The sequence below is a fragment of the Alosa alosa genome, chromosome 5 (genome assembly GCF_017589495.1).
Source record: "Alosa alosa isolate M-15738 ecotype Scorff River chromosome 5, AALO_Geno_1.1, whole genome shotgun sequence".
Lineage (NCBI taxonomy): Eukaryota > Metazoa > Chordata > Actinopteri > Clupeiformes > Clupeidae > Alosa > Alosa alosa.
The window spans coordinates 2,022,253-2,044,005 of record NC_063193.1 but is presented as its reverse complement, the minus strand read 5'-3'; the positions used below and the strand labels follow the sequence as shown (position 1 = coordinate 2,044,005).

At 40.3% G+C, this 21,753-nt stretch overlaps 2 protein-coding genes across 6 annotated transcripts; one reads left to right on the top strand and one right to left on the bottom strand.

The window, feature by feature from the left end:
• The first annotated feature begins 1,234 nt into the window (after window positions 1–1,234).
• Window positions 1,235–12,114, top strand: mfsd14bb (major facilitator superfamily domain containing 14Bb). Of its 2 annotated transcripts, none has more exons than XM_048243033.1 (12): window positions 1,235–1,597; window positions 2,998–3,093; window positions 3,753–3,815; window positions 4,104–4,231; window positions 4,766–4,880; window positions 6,347–6,565; window positions 8,722–8,835; window positions 9,254–9,325; window positions 9,465–9,577; window positions 10,400–10,497; window positions 10,623–10,777; window positions 10,868–12,114. In XM_048243033.1, the coding sequence occupies exons 1-12, from the start codon at window positions 1,565–1,567 to the stop codon at window positions 11,078–11,080; spliced, it is 1,419 nt and encodes a 472-aa protein (XP_048098990.1). In that variant the 5' UTR covers window positions 1,235–1,564; the 3' UTR covers window positions 11,081–12,114. The 2 variants fall into 2 exon arrangements, with proteins under 2 accessions (XP_048098990.1, XP_048098989.1); XM_048243032.1 differs by having other exon boundaries at window positions 1,237–1,597; window positions 10,865–12,114.
• Window positions 12,115–14,836: 2,722 nt separating this feature from the next.
• Window positions 14,837–20,674, bottom strand: lrrc2 (leucine rich repeat containing 2). Of its 4 annotated transcripts, none has more exons than XM_048243034.1 (11): window positions 20,597–20,674; window positions 19,273–19,368; window positions 18,952–19,102; window positions 17,977–18,128; window positions 17,765–17,832; window positions 17,342–17,498; window positions 17,117–17,253; window positions 16,707–16,852; window positions 16,259–16,411; window positions 15,576–15,712; window positions 14,837–15,480 (listed from the first exon to the last, which is right to left on the bottom strand). In XM_048243034.1, the coding sequence occupies exons 2-11, from the start codon at window positions 19,355–19,357 to the stop codon at window positions 15,431–15,433; spliced, it is 1,236 nt and encodes a 411-aa protein (XP_048098991.1). In that variant the 5' UTR covers window positions 19,358–19,368; window positions 20,597–20,674; the 3' UTR covers window positions 14,837–15,430. The 4 variants fall into 4 exon arrangements, with proteins under 4 accessions (XP_048098991.1, XP_048098992.1, XP_048098993.1 ...); XM_048243035.1 differs by having other exon boundaries at window positions 17,765–17,829; XM_048243036.1 differs by lacking the exon at window positions 19,273–19,368 and having other exon boundaries at window positions 20,597–20,665.
• Between the last annotated feature and the right edge of the window lie 1,079 nt (window positions 20,675–21,753).

Below are 21,753 nucleotides of genomic sequence, written 5' to 3'. Positions count from 1 at the left end.
AAAAGAAAAGCAAACAGTTACAAACAGTCACGCATTTGGCTTCATAAGAGTTTGCGTGCCCGCTTGCACTCGGGAACGCGCTGACCACATGCTGACCACCGGCACACAGCGTAGGTAATCTCTACCCCCCTCCCCCTATCTACCCTATCAAATGAAATCATGCAGCCGTAACCTACAGCCTACAGCTCGGGAAACTTCCGGTTTCTAAACTGGTTGCAGTTCCTTTTCTGGTTCCACATGAGGGCGCTCACGAATAAGTGCTGCATGAATGGAGGTCTATGGTAGCCTGACGAGCCAGACCCACATTAAAATGTAGGGTCTGGGCACTCACCGTTCGCAGTGCTCAGTCCGAGGGGCGGGATAATCAGTTGTCTTTCAAATTCCCTCTGCACGCAATAGGACAGCGGCAGCGCTATGAGTCCCATGCGTTTTCCACCAGCGGAGCTAGTTGGCTAGTTCAAACGTTTGCCAACTTAATAAAAGCTTAACTCGTGTCACACTGTTCGCTAACAGCAACATCCATCCTATTTGTTTTCAAGTAGCAGGGAATTCAAGCCAAACCGTTGCAACTCTGCCATCAATCATTATGTTAAGCCCACCTAACGACTCTATACACGATTTCATTGGCCTGATTGAGTTTCGATTTCTGGAGCTCACAAGCCAACGGAGAGTTGCTAGACTAGCCTGCTGCCGCTAGGAGCGCGTCTAGATTTCTAGACTAGGTCTATGGAGCTGTACCCTTCAAATCCACATTTCTCGGGATATAATTTTTTGCCCAGAAATTTGAATGTTGCATGCGAAAGAGGGGGCAGAGAAAATACACACCGCTGAGTATTATATTTTTTGAGTCACTTATTTGTTCTAAAAAGCCTTTTCAAATGTGTCAATGACGTCATTCATTAGCAGAAAGCTAGTGTGTTGTGGGCAACAACGACCTAACCTGTAAGAAATTGAAAGGACGTAAGTACTCGTTCATTCAACTTTTGACCTATAATCCATATTGATCTTGTAGAAACCACAATCCAATTTTCGATTTTTCAACGACAACAAGGTGAAAGCGACACATTTAGCCGTCTAGCTCCATAGACCCCCATTGTTTTTTGCACTTATTCGTGATCGCCCCTAGCGGAACTGCAGCAGATTGCAGGTACAATGGAGTTAATAGGGAGTGATCCGGCTCTCCGTAAACGGGCTCTGAGCCTATCAACGTGGTTGTATACAACCCCGATCTGTCTTCGGCTCGACCACGCCTCCCAGTTCCTTGAGGCTCGAGAAGACATCAGGAAGAGTTTCAGGGAGTGAAACGAAAGTCTCCATTCCACCCATCTAGACTGGTGCTTAAAGTTGCCAGCCTCTCTTGGTAGTAGTAGAAGGTCACGAAATTGCTTTCTCGAGATAATACTAGTTTTACTAGTTAGCCGATCGTACAAAATGGATCGTTTTTTTAGCTAGTGAGGGTGCTAGACGGTTAGCCAATTAACGCTAGCTACCTAGATTAGCTTGCATAAGCAGGATGTCAGTGATGCATCAGGCCGGCAAAACATAATAACTCCTCGACGTTATCATGCCAGTTAAAATCATTAAAGATTTAACAATGGTAAGTAAATATATTAACTACAAATACATAGCTAGATGTTGGCGGGCCATGTGAGAAGCGTTTGGACGGTAACAGCAATGAATGTTACAGTCCAAACGCTCCCTCTATCGACCTAGCTAGCTAGCCAGCTATCTGTGTCAGTTTCATGTTGTGTTTATGTTATGCCTCTCTAGCTAAGTTTGCTAATGGTAGCTAGCCATCTTCACATTTAACGTTAACGTAACGTAACAAAACACACGTATGGTCAGTTATCGATCACAGCTTAACCATTTGGTGTTAACAAAACAGATCCAGGTGCTATAATAATGTCCTCATCTCAAGTTCACGTAGACGACCAGTCTGACGATTTAGCACATTCGCTAACGTTAAACTGAAGATGGGAAATTTGTTGTTCCAGACATAACGGTAGTTTACCATTACTTCATTGTTTTTAACAGTTGCAAGGCATAACGTATCAGTTGGTGCACAGTATCAACATTTATATTGTTGTTGAGTAAGAATTGTATAGTGTTTTGTCTGTCCACAAACTAACCATCCAGCTGGCAAGTCATGCGACTGCACATGATGGCAAGTAAAGCTATCGTAAGCCGAGCTGCCACGGGGCAATAGTGCTGTGGGAGTTTGATTTAATTCATTTGAGTGTACTGTATATGTTGTGGTATTGCATCCACGCCAAATGTGTGGTCATTGTACTAGTTGGTCTATATAGTTCCAGTTGTCATTAACAGATAGCAACTTCCCAATTGGAACGAAACTTGTATCAGATAAAATAGTGTCACACCAAAGCCTGGTCAGGTTGTTGCCATCGTAATTTCTCTACAGTCAATTAGTTAGTTAATTGTATTGTTTGGATCCAGATAGAAACAACCAAAGATTCTAGAGTGGAGCTAGAATCTTTTGGAAACAACAGTACACATTTCAAGTGTACATGCATGCTTCCAATGTTTCCAAAAGGAGGAAGAATATGTTGTGTCACTTAGGCTAGTGCACTCTCAATGAAGGGCATTATAATTGCATTCCTTTACTTTCATATTCTTATCAACACACATCTGTACTGAAAATTCCTTAGCACAGAAGGGTAGAAGTATTACTAGTCACAAACATATGAATAGCACTCAATCATCAAAATTATAAGTGCATTATTAAATGCCACCTTAAGCTTATTCATCTTTGCTTTACAATAGCCACACCATAGGTTTGTGCTCAATGCTTGAAAAGTGCTATATAAATATTATTATTATTATAATAATAGTAATAATAATATATAATATAGTAATAAGGTGAGCTGTACTACTGTCTATTGTAGCCAACTACTGTCGAGAGTCCATTCTGTTTTTGACTTGTATCAGTTTTACTGAGATCATCCAAAGCTGATAGAATGTTTTTTCCTGTCCTGTAAGACGAGGACCATTGGGAGGGCGAAGGTGACTCATGCAGTAGTGGTCATATTCCTTGAGTTTTTTGCCTGGGGCCTTCTAACGACACCCATGCTGACGGTGAGTGAAAACAGCCCAAGAAAACACTTGTAGAAGAACTACTGGTTGGTAGTATTATCATCAGTAATTTGTGATTGACCTGGTCATGCATTATGGTAAGAAATGTCTTACCTTACAGACTCTGGGTCAACACTTTTCTGGTCATGACTTTGTAGCCAGATTTAAAAAAAAAAAGACTCATGTCTGAAGAAAAATGCCTGATTATTTTCCGGCTCAAGTATTTAGGTTAAATCAATCTTTACCTCACAGGTGATCTTTAAGTCCTCGCTAGTGCCTTTTCATTTACCCACACATTTTGTTACTTCAGCTGCTTCATGCCCAAAAAGATTTTCATTCAGAGGTGAACTCACACGGTGCACCCCGGGAGCATAGCAGCACTATAATGTTTTTAAAAGCTTCGGTTGAATTTCATGTATTTTTAGTTGTAGAGATGTTCAGTTTTGTAGCCTTTATAAAACGATTTACACCCATACTGTGCTGTATGGATGTTTGTCACACCAGATGCAACAGATGGCCATTGAAGCCCTTTAGACACTGTGTTTAGACCTACTAAAACCAAAGCTTGTCAAAAACGGTATTCAGAAAGATGATCTGAAATTATGTGTTTTTGTGTCACTAATGATCGCCAATGAGCATTCTGCCTTTGTGTGTTTCTTTAGGTTCTGCATGAGACATTCCCAAAACACACATTTCTTATGAACGGTCTCATTCAGGGAGTGAAGGTAAGCCGGTATGATCTACAGTGATTTGACTCTGAATCCACTGTACAGTTTAAAAGTGCTCTAAGATCTTTTGAGGCTGGCATGTGTATTGTTACATGGAATGGTTGGTTGGATGGCTAAATTGTTACATTTGATCATATTGTGATTGAGGCTAGTGTTTGTGAACTGTGTATTTAGTTTGATGTGTTTCTTTGAGTTTGGGCCTTTTGTTGTTGTTGTTGTTGTTGTTGTTGTGGTGGTTATTGTTGTTGTGGTTATTATGACGTCAAATGGGGTGTTTGCACACAGGGCCTGCTGTCGTTCATGAGTGCTCCTCTTATTGGAGCGCTGTCCGACGTGTGGGGCAGGAAGTCCTTCCTCCTGCTGACTGTGTTCTTTACCTGTGCACCCATCCCTCTGATGCGCATTAGCCCCAGGTATGGCCACTCAAAAGGCATTTCCATAAATGAGCAAACACACATATGCTTGAAGATTTAAGCACCGTTTTAGTCAGATATGCATGCAGATCTGCAGACACTCTCACTGCACACACACTCCTAGCACACGCACATTCCCATTCACAGAGCCTGCCAAACCATGCTGGGTTTTGTTTATGGGTCACATGCTTCTCATGTGAGTCTCTCACTCTAGAATCACAGAGCAGTAGCCTTCCTCTGCTCCCTATGCTGACATATCTCTGTTATAGTTTAGTCCTCTAAGTGATGTGTGTAGACATTAGTGTTTGTGTAATAAGCATGCATTTGTAAAGCATAACGATAGTCCTGTGATGGTCGTCGTTTGTCCTATCTTTAAATTTGGCTTATTTTTGCATAGTGTGTGTGGTGCTGTTTCAGAACATGTGTGTGTGCTTTTTTAGTTGGGTGATGTGAACTTCACGTTATGAAGTAATGCCTTCACTTTGAATATTCTGACCTGTATTGCTGATTTTGGATGTCTGTTTTGCTATGCAGGTGGTATTTTGCACTGATCTCCCTGTCAGGACTGTTCTCTGTCACATTCTCTGTGATCTTTGCATATGTGGCGGACATCACTGAAGAGCAAGAGAGGAGCACAGCATATGGCCTGGTATGAAATGACTTTAGATTACGGAAAAGGGAAGTCCAAGGCATTCTATGCAAAATCCAAGGCAAAATATAAAAAGCCTTTATTTTAATGGCTCATCATCTCATGATTGAAAACTTTAAAAACAAGTGAGCCAAGTGGGACAATCCAATGTTTTTCTGAAGGAAGAGTGCCTTGGATTTCCTTTTTCCTATAACTATTGGGTTCCCAACACCAAAGAGCCCCTTGGAATACCTGACCTTTTGAACTTCCGAGCACTTTCGACTTTTTATTTGTGAAGTTACTTTAGATTACATTTATGAAATTAACTTTCTTAAAATAACACAGGTGGAGAAAGAAAAACACGAGGTGGTCATAGGAAAAAAAGGATGTTTCTTCGATTAATGCAGCTTCAATCTTTATTCCAATAAAAAGCAATCACAGAAGTACATGTGACGTACTTCTGGGCACCGGTCTTGTAGAGTGAACCTTGATGAGTCTTGAGGAGTAAAAACCAAAGATTCTAGGGGGCTACAACTAACAATTGAGTATCTCAAACTATTGGCATATATTCTGTTTCAAAACTCCCTCCTACACTCTAAATGTTAATGACTTAGATAACACCTTGACTGGGATGGTTATCGCCTTCCTCCATACCGTTTCTCCAAATGTTAGTGTTCACACCTCGGTTCCTTCGTGGCTCCAAGTGAAGCCATAGCGTGGACCTTTGAGTGTTGTATTGATAAGATCACTTTGTGGGATCACGTAGCATATGATGTTTTTTAGACAGGGTGAACTGTACAATCTTACACAATCTGATACAATGAGGATCAAGAGGCGTAAAGGAACACGCCACCGTTTTATGAAATTGGTTTAGTGAGAAAAAGCATTTTTAGTCCAACAGTGCCATGCTTAGCTTAGCATACTGAATGTAATCTCTTGTCGCCGGATAGCATGTCGTGAGTAAAAATGAGCCAACAAAAAAATAATTACTAATTACTTCTTGTGGCCTACGTATTCTTAGCCAGTACAAATAGCAATGCAGATAAAGACGAAGCGATTCGTAGACAGGTATTGACTTGACTGTATTGGGGCGAAGCATAGACAAAGCACTGCTACCTGGGCGCAGAGATTGTCTGTGCTGTGGTGAGTGAGACATGACACTCATGTGTTGCGTGATATCTCTGCTCCCAAATAGCAGTGCTTCGCAATGCATGCACAGAGACTAACATGCTTTTGCCCACTTATCTATCTCTAGGGGAGACAGTGATAATCCAATTTTATAAAACGGTGGCGTGTTCCTTTAAGGCTCTGATCACACTATACTGTATGATAGGACAACCATTGGATGAATGGAGAATGATTAGGCGTATTTGGCATTTCTAATCCAAACCAGTGCTTTTATAGTAATACTCTGTAAATTGGATAAACACACGTCTTTACATACGCATGTGTGCACGGATTCATTGTTGTTGTGTTGAACCCCTCAGGTGTCTGCAACTTTTGCAGCTAGTCTGGTTACAAGTCCTGCTATTGGGGCTTACCTGTCGGCCACATATGGTGACAGCCTGGTGGTTCTTGTGGCAACCATTATCGCAGTGCTGGACATTTGCTTTGTGCTGCTGGTGGTGCCAGAGTCGCTGCCCGACAAGATGCGCCTCTCCTCCTGGGGCTCCCCCATCTCCTGGGAGCAGGCCGACCCCTTTGCTGTGAGTCTCCGGTTTGACCTTGTACACACACACACACACACACACTCTGAGGTCTTTCTTTAATCACAAATACTGTAGTTCCACTACATCCTCAATGTCATTGGCATTGGCAACTGCCTTTGATCAAATACACTTCTGAAGATGCATATCATGATGTATGGGGTATTAGATTAGCCTAGCCCAGTGTTTCCCAAACTTTTTTCCTGGGGACCCACTTTTTTAAAAATGACAGACCATCGCGACCCATTTCACTTCAGATCTAACATGCAACCACCAATATTGTTTTAGGCCACAGGTTCTCAAACTTTTATAGCCCCAATCATTCTACACTGCCGTACATCATAACGCCTAGGTCTGGCCTACTACCACTACTATTACAGGGATTGGTGATGCACTGACTCAGTTTCCCACAACTCTGCAATCTCAATTACACATGAAACAATGTTAAATATTTTCAAAGCTATACAATTCTCGGTCAGTGTTGTACAAACACAACCTCAGGTTTTCCTCATCCTGCTTTGAACACAGTTGTGTTGCATTTTGAGCACCATCAGCATGGAAAGTTACCTAAAAGATAACGTTTTAATACGCATCCGAGAGTTTGGGGATATTCTTGCATTCTACGCAATCGTCACTCTTCAACACAGTAAGCTGTTCCTGTATATCTAAAGAGAGATGTTGTAGGCTACGTTGCGTTGCAGACTAATGGATCCATAACAGCGTTAATTCCGACGTAAACATAGCAAATAACTCAAGTCGTTAAAGTGTAGCCTATTCTGGAGGTTTCTTTGGAAAGTTGAATCCGCATTGAATCCGCAAGTTAAACGTTTGCTTGTTTGTAGGCCTTATACTAAGGTTGTGTATTGATGTTGTGACAAGCTATGTTGTTGTAAGAATGTGAAATAAATAAATATCAGAACAAAAGGCTTTTACGCAATAGCCAAAAGATAATAGAGTTTGCGAGATGGAAAACAAGAGGAAATAATAGCTTTTAAAATGTCCATTTGAATTGTAGCCTTATATAATGCATTGGTGTGCATTTTAAATCCGAAATAATAAGGAATGTGAGGAGACTGCTATTAACTTTAAATAGTGCATCTACAATCGAAACTATCAGCCTATGACGCAAATTGAATAGCCATGCCCGGTATACGGATGTCTGCTTTAGTTGACAGCATGGTAACTAGATTTTAATCGGTCAACGGAAGCAGCTGTCCGTTAATGTTCATGCTGATTCCTGTCCCTTGCATTTTGCAACTGCGAGGTCCATAGCAGGTTTCCACAGAAATGTTTCTTTTTGAAAGTGAGATGCACGCTGCCCTCTCTGTGACGCGTTCGCCCCCAGTTTCAGAGCTATTCTAGGGCCGTCACTGTGGTAAACAAACTATATCCCAATAGAAAACTGATAGCTTTCCTGGTTAAATGGGATAAGCTAGGCCTATAACACAACATAAATTGTGCTGGCGACCCAAATAAAATCTCCTGCGACCCAGTCTTTGGGAACCAATGGCCTAGCCCATCACACATTTTTTTCATTCACACACATTCTTCAGTCTGCCAAGGTAATCCACAGATTTTTCCACATCTTGCTGACTTGATTTCTGCATCTGTTGTTAGAGGATCATGTACAAACTTCTGTAATTTGATTTGACCTTATCTAAACCCGGTTACAGTAATCAGCTGAAGAAAATGATCCACACAGAAAGCCTAGTCAGACTGTGTCAGTCAGTCTTAAGCCGGAAGTAACACATTTTTGGGGTCTGCAAGCTTTTATGATATTATTGTGCACAGACCATTGACAGACCTCAGTATGAGACTTCTTAAATCTGGTGCATTTTTTCATCCATCCATTCATCCATGTTGAAGGTTCCATGCCCAGTGAGTCTGGTACTAAGGTTTGGTTTGGGTATTAGGAATCCCAGTTCATAAAAACCTTGACAAGTGTATCTAAGTTTTTTTCTGACCGTCAACAATTTAACATTTGCCCCAGTTGTAGCCTATTGTCTCAAAATGGTATGAAGGTTTATTTAATGCTGCAAATCAATCATTGAAGCCATTTTTAAATGTTGTGAAGGATGAAGATTGCTTCTAAGTAGGCTGTATGATTCATGTGTGATCAAGTGTGTCCATGTGTGTTTGTGTGGCTCTCTCTATAGTCCCTGCGGAAGGTGGGGAAGGACTCCACGGTGCTGCTCATCTGTGTGACTGTGTTCCTGTCCTACCTGCCTGAGGCAGGCCAATACTCCAGCTTCTTCCTCTACCTGAGACAGGTGACCACTGACACACCACACACCACACCCCTTGAAATTTAAATTGCCCTATTTACTTGCTTACCACCTACTAAATATGTTTATAATGTAAAGTCATGTTTTCCTTGTCTTAATATTGTGCAGTGCCTGAAGTTTATGATCGGCGATTTCTTTACACAGACGCACTACAGGGGGGCTATTTCATAAAACCTAGATAGCAGATTAAGCTGGGACACCTAGGTGTGGTCGTGTTCAGTTGGTCTCCCATGCCTACTCTGGATGAAATACTTCACTTCATTGTTAGCCTCTATCAACTGGTGTGAAAACATCTACTTGGCATTCATGAAACGTGTTAAGCTAGGATGTCCAGACAATGCTTTTGTGAAATGGCTCTCTGAGAAAGTTGACTTGATGTTGTGTCATGTTGTCTTTCCTACAGGTCATCGACTTTAACTCTGCAACCATAGCTGCTTACATAGCCATGGTTGGGATCTTGTCCATCATAGCTCAGGTATAGTCTAGCCTCTGTGCGTTTAGCTAATCCCTCTTCAACCCCCAATTGATTCTCATTAGATAGGAGATGACCGAAGTTGAGCTCACTGTTGGTGTAGCGGGCTGATTGCAGGTGTTGTGTTGTGTTGTGTTGTCAGACTCTGCTGCTGAGTGTCCTGATGAGGACCATTGGGAACAAGAACACTGTGTTGTTAGGGCTGGCCTTTCAACTCTTCCAGCTGGCCTGGTATGGCTTTGGCTCTGAACCATGGTGAGTTCACTCCCAAGTACACACACAGCTCTCATAACTGCACTCTTTAGGTCAGTGGTCTCAAACTCCTAGCCTGCCGACCATCAAACTGTAACACCAATATTATTTATGGAGATAAACTGGATATGACCTGGATTTTCTGGTCAGTATATCTTTATTACAGTCGTTTGAAAAACGCATGTAGCATGTTTAATCACATAAAAAGTTGAATCACCATTCCATATCAATGCTCACTGAATGGTAAATGACAGTTGAGCCTGGAAGCAGGCTACGCAACAATGGAATCAACTGTATACAAGTTAACTTCCCACTTCCCACTGTCAGGACCAAAGAAAGTAGTACAACAAACTGAGCAAGTCTGCTTATTTTTAAACTGAACCTCTTGTCTATTTTGCGTGCTATAAAGGCACGACTGTAATAAAGATATGGTGACCACAAAATTCTGGTCACATCCAGTTTAGCTCCATAAATAGTATTAGTGATACAGTTTAACTCTCACGTTGCATAGCTTTTGGTGTTCAAAGTCGATCGTAATCTTCACTGCTACCATCTCCAGTTCTGCTGGATGTGAATGTCTTATTACTCAGCTTGTAATAGGTAAGCTATCAAAAAAATGTGTGATGTGGGGCGCTTTTTTTCTAAGAAGTTGAACTTTTCTCATCTTTAAAAAGATGCTCTGAGCTGCAGGAAGAAAATGCACGTGACAACGTTTTTAAGAAATCTGACGACTTTTTGAAAACACGCTGCAAAAACATACCACTATTTTGAACACACCCTAAGTCTATTTTCTGGTGCTCATGTATGCATTTGTTTTTTGTTAAGGATGATGTGGGCAGCAGGCACAGTGGCTGCCATGTCTAGCATATCCTTCCCAGCAGTCAGTGCTCTTGTCTCCAATTGTACAGACCCTGCCCAACAAGGTGAGTCTAGACAGAAACTTCAACTCACCTTCCGCTTTCTCCTCTTGCCTCCTCTTGCTGTTTCTAGAATAGCTGTACATTACGTGTGCTCAACCCTCTGTTCTCTCCTGTCTGCTATACTGTAGGTGCAGTACAGGGCATGATTACAGGAATCCGTGGGCTGTGCAATGGCCTTGGCCCTGCCCTTTTTGGCTTCATCTTCTTCTTGTTTAATGTGGAGCTCAATGAGATCGACCCCACAGGCAGCAGCCAGAGCAGTATACCCAAAGACCCTAGTGAGGTACAGCGCTCAGCCTTTACTCTTCACGCTATTCAACTTCTCCACATCATGGCTTACTGATAATGGACGCCCCACTTTTGCTTTCAGAAGCCTGTGATCCCAGGCCCCCCATTCCTGTTTGGAGCGTGCTCAGTGGTGCTGGCGCTCATGGTGGCCGTGTTCATCCCGCAGCAGCCCTGCGTGGCTGTAAAGACGTGCTCGGCCTCCAGCGCCCGCCCCCCCTCGGCCACCAGCTTGCAGTGCCACGTCCCACCCCCCAGCGATGATGACATCGAGCCACTCCTGCAGGACAGCAGCATGTGAACGTGACCCACCACCACCACAACTGGAAGAACATCCACCAGCAGCAGAGGCCAGGCTTCATGGGGTTTGGAGATCTTGTTCCCTCTGATTTGAATTTACTGTTTGACACTCCATTATGAAGCGACTGTTTATTAGTTAAATTTTGAATATATGGGATTCAGGGCGGTATTTTTAGATGGAAATGTTTTAGGGTTGCGTGTGTGTGGGAGGGTGGGGTTTAAAGCACCTTGTTGTAGGAATGAGTGATTAACAGCAGCAAGATGAGTAGGGGATGTGATGGCGTGATCCTTTTCATCAGAATATGTGCCTTTTTATGATGTGTTATTTTTTATTTCCCAATGTCCTGTGGCATTTCTTAAGTTTCCACTTAATGTACTGCACTTCTCCTGCATACTGTGTCCAGTCATGGAGATGTTAAAGATGGTTTCAGACATATGGCATCCTGTGCTTTACCACACTGCCCTGGAAATGCAGCGTAGATGCTTTGTGTCATGACCCGTCATGACGGTGGGACGCCTGTTTCACAATCCGGGTGTAGTGTTCTGAAAACACAGATGCCTATTGGAGTCAAGGAGCTGGTGTTACAGTGCAGAACTTGATGGAATAAATGCAGTCATGGTATTGGTTTTGCTCTGGTAAACAGCAGACTCTACCATTCTCCAATGTATCAGCAGTCAATCAACAAATTCTGTGTTCCATAAAAACTGTATTGAATTATGAAAACTGCAATCTAGATAATGTGTTATTAGATCATTGCATTCTGCTGCTTACTACCTTCTTGTAGAGGGCATATGGGTCATTCATGTTAAATCAGCAGAGGATTTCCAACTGACCTCCCTTGATATTTCATGTAAATGTCATTTATTGAACTCGGCAACTAGTGAGCAAAACTTCAAGCCTGTACCTTCAGTATTTGAGATGCCGGTAGAAACCTTTACGAAGGGTGTGTGGCATATGTAATACCTTAATAAATACAGTTTGGTTCAAGATGCCAGGTTATTATTGTGCATATGCTAATTAAAATGTGGTCTTTATAGTGGTATGATTGCTTTTTCTATTGTAGATTTTATCAATCTAGGTGTAACTTTTTAGTGCCTCATACCATTTCTTACAGATATGCACCTAGTTGCTAAGACAGTACTATTACATGACTATTCAGTATGATGTCATATTGGGTAAAAGTAGCTCCAAAGCAAAGACAACTGTTTGTAGAACAATCCTACAATACATTTTTCTCAGAAAATATAGGTACAAGACTACATTTTTGCACGTTAGTTGTTTGGTACATTGATTATGTTTACATGAAGTTAGGTGCAAATACAAGATGGTCAGTCTGGACATTTTTCTAAAAACGTTTTATTTGACGTGGAATTACCCATGTGTAGACGTTTCAGATCTAAACAAACAAATGCTTCCAATTTTCCACCTGCTGCCAAGCCATGTGCTAATATATCAAGCTCATATTTTACATGGGCATTGGCGTACCTGCGCTGTAGAATTTAAAGAAATATAGAGAGTATTAAGACATAACCTAAGGAGATATCAGCCAATGGTTTAGGCTTAGATCCCTAATAATGTGTTACAACCTTCTTTGTTACTTGTGCCATTACAATCACTACCTTGGACTTGCCTTGGTTTTACTTCATTTTGATTTCAGTTAAATGAATGTAATTAGTCACATAGTGTGTATATACATATATATATATATATATATATATATATATATATATATATATATATATATATATATATATATATATATATATATATATATATATATATATATAATCACAATAAGACACTTTGATTAGTGGTGGTGAGCAGTCCTCCCTTCACTTTGATGAATAAATGACAAGTAATGCCAGCAACATTCAGGCCCCTTTGAAAACCCCTGCCCTGCATCTTAACAGCTACCTCAAACCTCTTTTTCTCTATTTGAATAGTTTTGCATAAATGGTCTTCTATATCTTGATGCTTTTTTGCGCACTCAACAAGCGAGACAACAAGTCATGCATAGCACAACTGCAAATCCTGACGAACCCCGAAATTATGCATACAGTCATATGCACACAGACATAAAATCTATCTGTGTTAACTGGTCTTCAGCCTGGGGATCCTACTGATCAAGGACCCTCAGGGCCTTTTACTCCCAATGTGCTTATTCAAAAAACACGACTATGCACTTTTTAACCTGGAATTAAATGGCATTGATAAGGTTAGAGTCCATATTTCCCATTTTCATAACAGGCAAAATGAATAAGGTTGTGGCTCAGTCTGGTTCTATTCTAATTAAATCACGCCGTCTGACATTGTGAGACGGCGTGAGCTTACACATTGTGAATAGGACAGAAGTGCGGATGGGAGAATGCACGTTGCTCAAAATTGCGCAACTGAAAGCGTGTAAAAAAATTGTTGCGTGCAAATGGGATAATTTAGCTCTTAGTTATTGAATTTTTAATTTATTAACATTTAATTAATGCCTTCTAAAGGATCCATATATTTAAATTAAAATGATCGGCTCTCCGTAAGCAGATGCCTTAAATGCTAGCACAGCGAAGGGTTAGTCAAGACTAATTTGGCTATGCTAAATGTCAGCATTTAATCACCAATGTCATTGAACAGGCAGTGGCTGTGTAGCTGATTCTCTTAACCAAATCCATAGCTCTGTAGATCTTTGCCACAGTTTGACACATGTAGCAGGGTTGCCAGGTGGATATGAGATGTGATGTTTATGACTATCACTCTTTTGTTATTACGATAATAATTGGTTTGTTTCTCAGTCTCAGCAGTAGCATATAGAGCGCTATCTGTGCTGCACTATTTTTAGTCACACATATACAGTATGGTATTTATTGCAGGGTATGAACCATAAATGTCAATAAGTCACATTCCTGTCATAGCTTGCCACTATATGTAAGTTTAAATTCAAATACAGATGCAAACAAAGCTCATCATATCTTTACAATAAAATAATTTTAGATAATGCTAAATAAAAAAGTTCCTGCACACACATAAGAGCACTGGCCCTAGCAGGTTTCAGAAATTGTGATTGTTTATAAATAATTACAGGTTTCAGGAACATCTCATCTTTCCGCAAAAAGCGTTTAAAGGTGTATATTCAAAAAAGGCTGTCCGCTGGATACAACTAACTTCAGGTATCCCGCCATAGCTACCTGTTACATTTAACCTGTATTTATATAATGGAATGTCTTATAGTCAGCAATGCAGTATTCTATTGTATTGTGTGTAATTACTCCTGTAAAGGCATTTACACATCATTGTTGGTGGATGTGAAATGTAACCTATCTTTTCAAAATGTAGCCAAGCAATCTAGATCTTGATTTGTTTTTGCAATGTTTTGTAAAAATAAGCAGCACTTTGTATATTAGGATGTTATTGCCGCTATGTCTTTATATTTGCTGTGCAACAATCCTTATGTATTAAGTCAATGGTTACTAGCCTAATTTCTTGAAATTTCCTTGGTTCATGAGTGGTGCTTTGCAGTGTACATGATGCTTTCATTTCTTTAATACAACATCTTCGCTTTTGATAAAATGTGCCTGATCTATATATACAACATAAAATATGTTAATACAAAATGGCAATATTTTTTGATTGTCACTGTTATACCTTCTTTCAAGTATAGTGATCCTTTGTATCACCAGAGTTATGAGGACATTTCGGTCTAGTTGCTGGCTGCTATAACTACCTTCACACAAAGGTGGAGGAAATAACTGGCTACAAATATGTCTGGGATCACTGAATAAATTATATTTTAATTTTACATTAAATTCAGCATATACAAATTCACATATACAAAGTTTCACATACTAACAACTTCTCATCCACACTCAACCCTATTTCCAGTCACTCAAAACTAAGAACAAAAGCACTATTGCCCAACATGTGTTTGGTCACATCAAAACACAGTTCTATATTCACAGATGAAACACACAAAAATCTGAAATCAAACGCACTTAGAGAACCATGCAGTTCATGTAATGCTCATTTATGTCAAACCATACAGGAATAATACAATTATCAGACTTGCTGTATCAAAAAGGAATTAGATGTTGTTGAATGTTAAAAAGTTAAATATGTGAAACAAATTCACTGCAAATACCCACTGACCACATATCTACTTTGACCACTTTCAGAAGCACTTTCTTCATGTCACAAATTCACCTTATTTATCATGACAGTGGAGAGACACAGACCATGGAACGTCCAGGAAGCAGTGCATAATATGCATCTACCAGTGTCTTTGACCCATAGTAGAAGTTCACACAAACATAACAACTGATAGGTCTTCCACAAAGACCTTAAACGCTGCTTTCGTCCAAGTCTCCATCACAGAACACAACTCAGGGACACTTTTGTGGCATATGTTGGAGCTGTTTCTGTAAGTAAAAGAATACTTTTAGCTCTTTTAGCTCATGTTTTTCATGGTGGGACATAAAATTCCATCTCTTCAGTGACCTTCACTGGGGCTTACCTCTTTCTTTGAGGCTGTTTATGTAGGTCTGCAGGAACTCCTTTTCACTGTGATCTGGACCTGTTTGCTCCGCATCCCCCTTGTTCTCCAGTTCTGCTGTTTCTTCACCAACAGGGTTTTCAAATAATCTAATAAACCTGCATTATACAAAAAGTATACATGAAAGGTTGTGAGCACTATGCATGTGTGCCAAGGTACCTTAGTGAAGCCCTGAATTACAACCCCAAATCAGAAAAAGTTGGGGCGTTGTGTAAAATGCAAATAAAAACAGAATGTGATGATATACAAGTCCCATAAACACATATTTAGCAGCCAAATGACATAGTCAACAGTTGAACATGAAAATTTGGAATATTTCATGGAAAATATATGTTCATTTTGAATTTGATGCCAACATGTTTCGAAAAAAGTTGGGACGGGCCGACAGGGTATGTTTACCACAGCATTGCTTCACCTGTTTATTTAACAAAATTCTGTAAATGTTAAGGAACTGAGGAGACCAGTTGCTAGAGTTTTGAGAATGAAACCTGCCCAATATGTGATTTTAGTTGTTCAACAGTATGGGGTGGCATGTTTTTCATTCCATGATGCAAATAAATTGACAGGTTTGGACTGCAGACAGGCAATTTTAGCACCTGGACTCTTTGTCTCATAACATGCTTTAATGGGTGGATTAAACTTACTTCATGGCTGGATTATCAACCAGTTTCGAAGGCATAGAAACTAAGTCATCTCCGGTGGTGACGATCGTGGTGAGGGTTGTCATGTTTGCCATAGACATGGGCAGGTATGTCAGTTTGTTCTTGTGAATGAACAAGGTGGTCAGCTCCTCAAGCCTTGAATACATGGACAAACAGATATGTGTAGGTTTCCAGGGAAATCTCACATTTCAATTATTTCTTGTAATTGACCATTACTGTTTAATTTTCATACAAAATCCTATTTTTTCATTTTAATAGAAGAAATGTCAAACATATTTATGAAATATTTAGACATATTAAGGATAGTCCTAATACAAATAAAAAAGTGTAATATTAAAATAAAATAACAAAACCATTTGCAAGAACAATCAATGATATTTGATTGTTATGATAACGAGACTAAAGAGCTGGAGAAGGTCTCTGCACCCACCTGTCAATGTCTTGTGGGAGATCTTTCAGTTTATTGTTACTGAAGTCCAGCCACTGTAGACTTGACATGCGCAGAACACAGATGGGTATGCCAATAAATTTGTTTTCTGCTAAATCCAGGTGAACCAGTTTCTTTAGGTTGCTTAGCTGAAAGTACAAATTAGAGCTTTTATGCCAGGATGCTTAGATCTTTGCCACAGCATTGGAGACCAGCTGCAGGGTCTGTTAAGGTGGGCTACAGAAGGCTGTCATCACATAGTATAACAGTATAGTAGAGTATAAGAGTAGTATGGTAGTTTGATATCGTACATTTGTTGTTGCATTATTGGTCATAGAAAGAGTGTGGACTTGGAACATGGAAACAATGAATGTATGGAAACTATCAAATGTCAAAACTCTAGAATGGCTTACCTCAAATGGCAGTTCCATGAGATTGAGATTTGAGGTCAACTCAAGTCTTTCCAGGTTCTCACAATCACCCAGCTCAGGGGGGATATCTGATAGCCTATTATAACTTACATTAAGTTCTCTCAGTTTTGTAAGTTTACCTGTGACAAAACAAGAGTACATGCTGTGATGATGACCAGTTACCCAACAACAGTTTTGTTTTATGTCGCAGAGGATGTTAAGGATTACCTATTTCAGGTGGTAACTTGTCAATGCAATTTTTCGGTATGTCCAAAACACGCATGTCCTGAAACATTGCAATGAATTCCGGGATCTTTATGATCTTTGTTCTAGAGATGTGCCATTCTCGTAGATGGGTCATTTCAAACAGGGATGCAGGGACCTCCTGCAATGAAAATATTAGTGTTTTGCGATTAAAAGACATTACCTCAAAAGACTGAACAAGAAGCCTAGAATATACCTACAAATACTAACTTAAGACATACCGCATGGATAAATCCCTAGAAAATAGGCATTGTGCACCACAGATTTTGAAAGGTGCACTTAATGTGCACTTGATTTATCAAAAACTATTCACAAAAGATTCTTAAAAACTGTTTACATTTCAGAAAATCATATCAACAGCCGAAATAACCAGTTTGTAGGCCCTACCGTCCATTTGTCTCCATTCAGCTCAAAAATGAACCTCTTCTCTTCAACCTCCAGCACAGTAGAATCTACTGACAGGTTCGGATGTCAAACACAGAAACTTGGTCAGGGGTTTCTGTATTTAATGAGCACTATGGTACAATATGAACATGAATCCTCTCCTGTAGCAACATCAGACCATCCCTCTTACCATCTCTCTGAGTCTCTGTGCTTACCTGGTTCTGTGGTTTGCCCCTCCGTAGGCTCCAGGTATGGCTCAATGGTGACCTCTCTCAGTGATGACCTCTCCAGGTAGTGTTGCAGCTCGGTCATCTCACTGCTCTTCATCTTCCTGCAGGCTATGCGGTACTGCCACTGCTGATTCACCCTGCAGCGCATGCAGCATGTACAGCAGTAGCACCTTCAAACTCTGCACACCTCAGATCGGCAACTCAATCAATCGTCAATCCCTCACCAGCGCTATACAACATTCCTCAACCATTTAAACCCCAAAGCTCAAGCATTAGAGGCTTTATTCGGATTACCAAACTGTAAATGGAGCGTGCTGGTTATTAGCTAGTCTGGATAGAATTTGGGAGTGGAGTATCTTGTTATGCTTTGATATTGGTCATGCTATATTCCCATAGGGCCATAAATACATTTTGTAAACTGGAAGAGAAATGCTGTGTTGAGCAGTCATTCGTCACACATTAAAGGTGCCATGTGTAAGAATTGAGGTAAAAATATCCAATAAATGAGCTACACGCATCAAAAGAATGAGAAGAAATAAGGGTGATGATGTCATTAAAAAATGACAAGGTATAGCGCTGCAGAGATATCAACCTGAATTAGCATGCTAAATTACTAGCCACAGCCCGACAGGTGTATACTCTTTGGTTCAAGTACGCCCAGTCGCCCACAAGCCGTGCAAGTTATTTGTGTATTGCAGTTTGGCTGGCGGTTATGTTGCTCGCATACCGCCTCCCATGGCCGAAACTGGTATTATGACACCTGTCGGGCTGTGGCTGCAGCACTATACCTTGTCATTTTTTAAATGACATCATCGCCCTTATTTCTTCTCATTCTTTTGATGTGTGTAGCACATTTATTGGATATTTTTACCGCAATTCTTACACATGGCACCTTCAAGTGTATATTTTCCCAGTGATTATTCATTTTCCTGTTGTTAGAGCACACTGTGTGTGTCTCACCTTTGGAGTGCACTCTTGGCGAGACGTTCCTGCTCCTTCCTCTGTCTTTTTTTGTGTTTATTCACACGGGTCTCCCACATGCCTCGAATCAGGGACAAGTCGTACACTGGAACGTCTAGCTTGTTTTCCAACTTCATTGTGACTGATTCAGCTTAATCAAAACAAAGTCATTAGGTTAGTCCATGCTAAACAATTAACTTAACATTGGGCTGTAAAACATATATAATGTTATGTTCATATCTATTATTACTTGTTGATATTAATTCTATATTAGTTTATTTTAGTTTGAAAGTGATTAAAAAGCAGTAAGGGTAGTGGCACTTTGCTGGGACTTCTCCGTGCGGCTCTCCCACATGCTTCGGATCAAAGATAGACCATGCACCGCAGTATCCATTCCGAACTTCATTGTTATCTCTCCTGTTCAAAACAAAGTCATTAGGAGGCTGCACTGAATTGTGTGTCTGTCTGTGTAAACCTTGGTGGCAAGAACGACCTCTGTGTTTGTATACAATATATATTGAGACATTGTTCAAATATTTCATATTACGATTATGATAAGAGCCTTGGTTCAATTCCCTACAGGTACAGTTACAATTGAACAGCTATTTTGGATTCTACTGTTGTAAAGGGATTATATAAATGAAGTTAGGAAGTGTCATGATTAAAACGCTCTTCCAAATAGATACAGCATTTAGTCTGTCTGAGGAGCTGTTGGCATTCCTCAGAAGCAGAAAGGTCACTGTGGCCTATCAGCTCATGCAGTATACAGTATGTCTTTGGCATGGACAGCACTTGATGGCCAGTCATCACTCTGAAAAAATCACCCAATGTTTCTTCAGCTCAAGCTGTCCGTAAGTGAGCTGGTTGGCTGACTGTGGGAACGTCATGTCCCAGCCTGGTCCCTAAAATCCCAAGGGATGAGACAATGGCATGAAAGGGACTCAGACTGTGTCTGCTCTACGTCCCCTCTGACCTTCTCTTTCCCTCTCTAGCAATATCTGAGATGCTCCAGCATGAACATAAATGACATAAATCATTTGTGTTGAAAACTTTTCTGATCTATTTGTGGACCCCTCTTTCAAGGTTGCTAGACATGAAAGGCAAACATTTTTTACAGCATTTCAAAGCCTTGGTCATTCATTTCCTGTTACCAGCAGAGGTAGTCGGACCTGTCTTGTGTGATGTGTAATGCTTCACTCAGTTGACTAGCAACTTCAGTGGCAGCACCCCTAATGCCAGACATTCTTTCAAGAACAAGAGATTTCACAACTTCCATGAGAGTAACATAACATGAACTATTCCTTAGTAACAATAAAAAAGGGGGGTGGGTCTTCTTGTATGACAGCTACTTCCACAAGGAACTTGACCCATTTGGCACCCAAACTCTTTTGTGCATAATGGTTTAGCAACAAATGTACCAATCATGAAGACATGTTTCCCACTACTATCACTATCTGTAGTCAGCTTTTACAAATAAAACCTTACAGTAACATTACACCACTTTTGTGTCATTTGTTCAAATCTCAAAGTCAATAAACAGCGCAAGCCATTGGTTCTTTCTATTCAAATGCCAGTCTATTTGACAATGAGTTTTGCTATTTTCTGAAATTCCACTGCATTCTTGTGTAAATGCTCCTTCTCTTACCTGTATTGTCTCTGTATGCTGTCTTTCTGGTTTCTGTCTGCGTTTCTTGTTTACTGTGAAGCCCATGTGTCTGTGAGGTGTCTGTATTTAGCCTGCCTGAATGACCAACATGCTATTTTTACCAGCAGAGATATGACTCCTCAGGTCATACTCCTGCTCTTCACATGTAAGCCCCACCATGATGGCCAACTCACTCCACATCACCACCTTCATCATAATGTTGATATCACAGAGCAAAAAAATGGCAATAAGTTGTGGGTTGGATTTTATGTAACATTGGAAAGGTCTGTGTTGATAACAAGTGAATGTTTTGATAAGATGTGTGTACATTGAACCTTATCCCACAACCATTAGTAGTACCCTTACCCAGCAAAACAGCATGTTGACCCCCTTTTTCCAACACCTAATACAGGTCGTAATGTGGGTCCTGTTTATCACTCCACTGAGTGTGAGCTGTGAGACCCAAACATCAGGTCATGTCTGTCTGTAGGAAATTAAAGATGGGTGCTGCCATGCTCTGATTCAGCTTCACATGGCTGAGAAGGTGACACCTGGCCCATTATGTTATGAGAGGCAGTCTGATGTAGACATCCATGTCATCATCTTAAGCCCCTAACCTACCCCTGACTCAGATCAACTCTACCTTACATTATCCCCAATTATTATGAGATAAGTAATGGTATAATATAGTGTCATAGTGTCATGATATAGTAGCTTTTTGTTGGTGTGCTTCTCTGTGTGTACTGCTGCCAATGGTGTATGTATAGGCACAGAGACAGGCATAGCTGAAATACATAACATATAAAAATAGATCTGAACATAATAAAAAATACTTTATTGACATACTAATATAGTGTGTTACAAATAGGCTGTAAACTTTAGCCAAACAACAACAAAGCAGTTCAGTTCAATGAACACAGATTTTTTTAAGGACCATGTAATGCGTCAGCCAAATATAATGTAATGGCTACTTATAAAATGGTGCCTGAAATAGTTTTATTTCATTTAATAATCAAGTGATTGAGAATATTTGACTTTAAATATGTTTACAGAGCCCTCAACATGTATTGGCATGATAAAAAGATTAGTTAAAAGCAGTATAGTCTGAGTGGGCATAGTCAGAGTGTAACAGCTTGTTCTTTACAGTTCAAGAGTTG

Coding starts and splice junctions, on each gene's coding strand:
- mfsd14bb (XM_048243032.1), top strand. CDS start 1,565: ATGCCAGTTAAAATCATTAAAGATTTAACAATG. Junction 4,232..4,765: donor CTGATGCGCATTAGCCCCAG/GTATGGCCACTC, acceptor TTTGCTATGCAG/GTGGTATTTTGCACTGATCT. Junction 9,326..9,464: donor TCTTGTCCATCATAGCTCAG/GTATAGTCTAGC, acceptor TTGTGTTGTCAG/ACTCTGCTGCTGAGTGTCCT.
- lrrc2 (XM_048243034.1), bottom strand. CDS start 19,357: ATGAAGTTCGGAATGGATACTGCGGTGCATGGTCTATCTTTGATCCGA. Junction 18,129..18,951: donor GCCAAGAGTGCACTCCAAAG/GTGAGACACACA, acceptor CATGCGCTGCAG/GGTGAATCAGCAGTGGCAGT. Junction 16,412..16,706: donor CTCCCACAAGACATTGACAG/GTGGGTGCAGAG, acceptor CATGTATTCAAG/GCTTGAGGAGCTGACCACCT.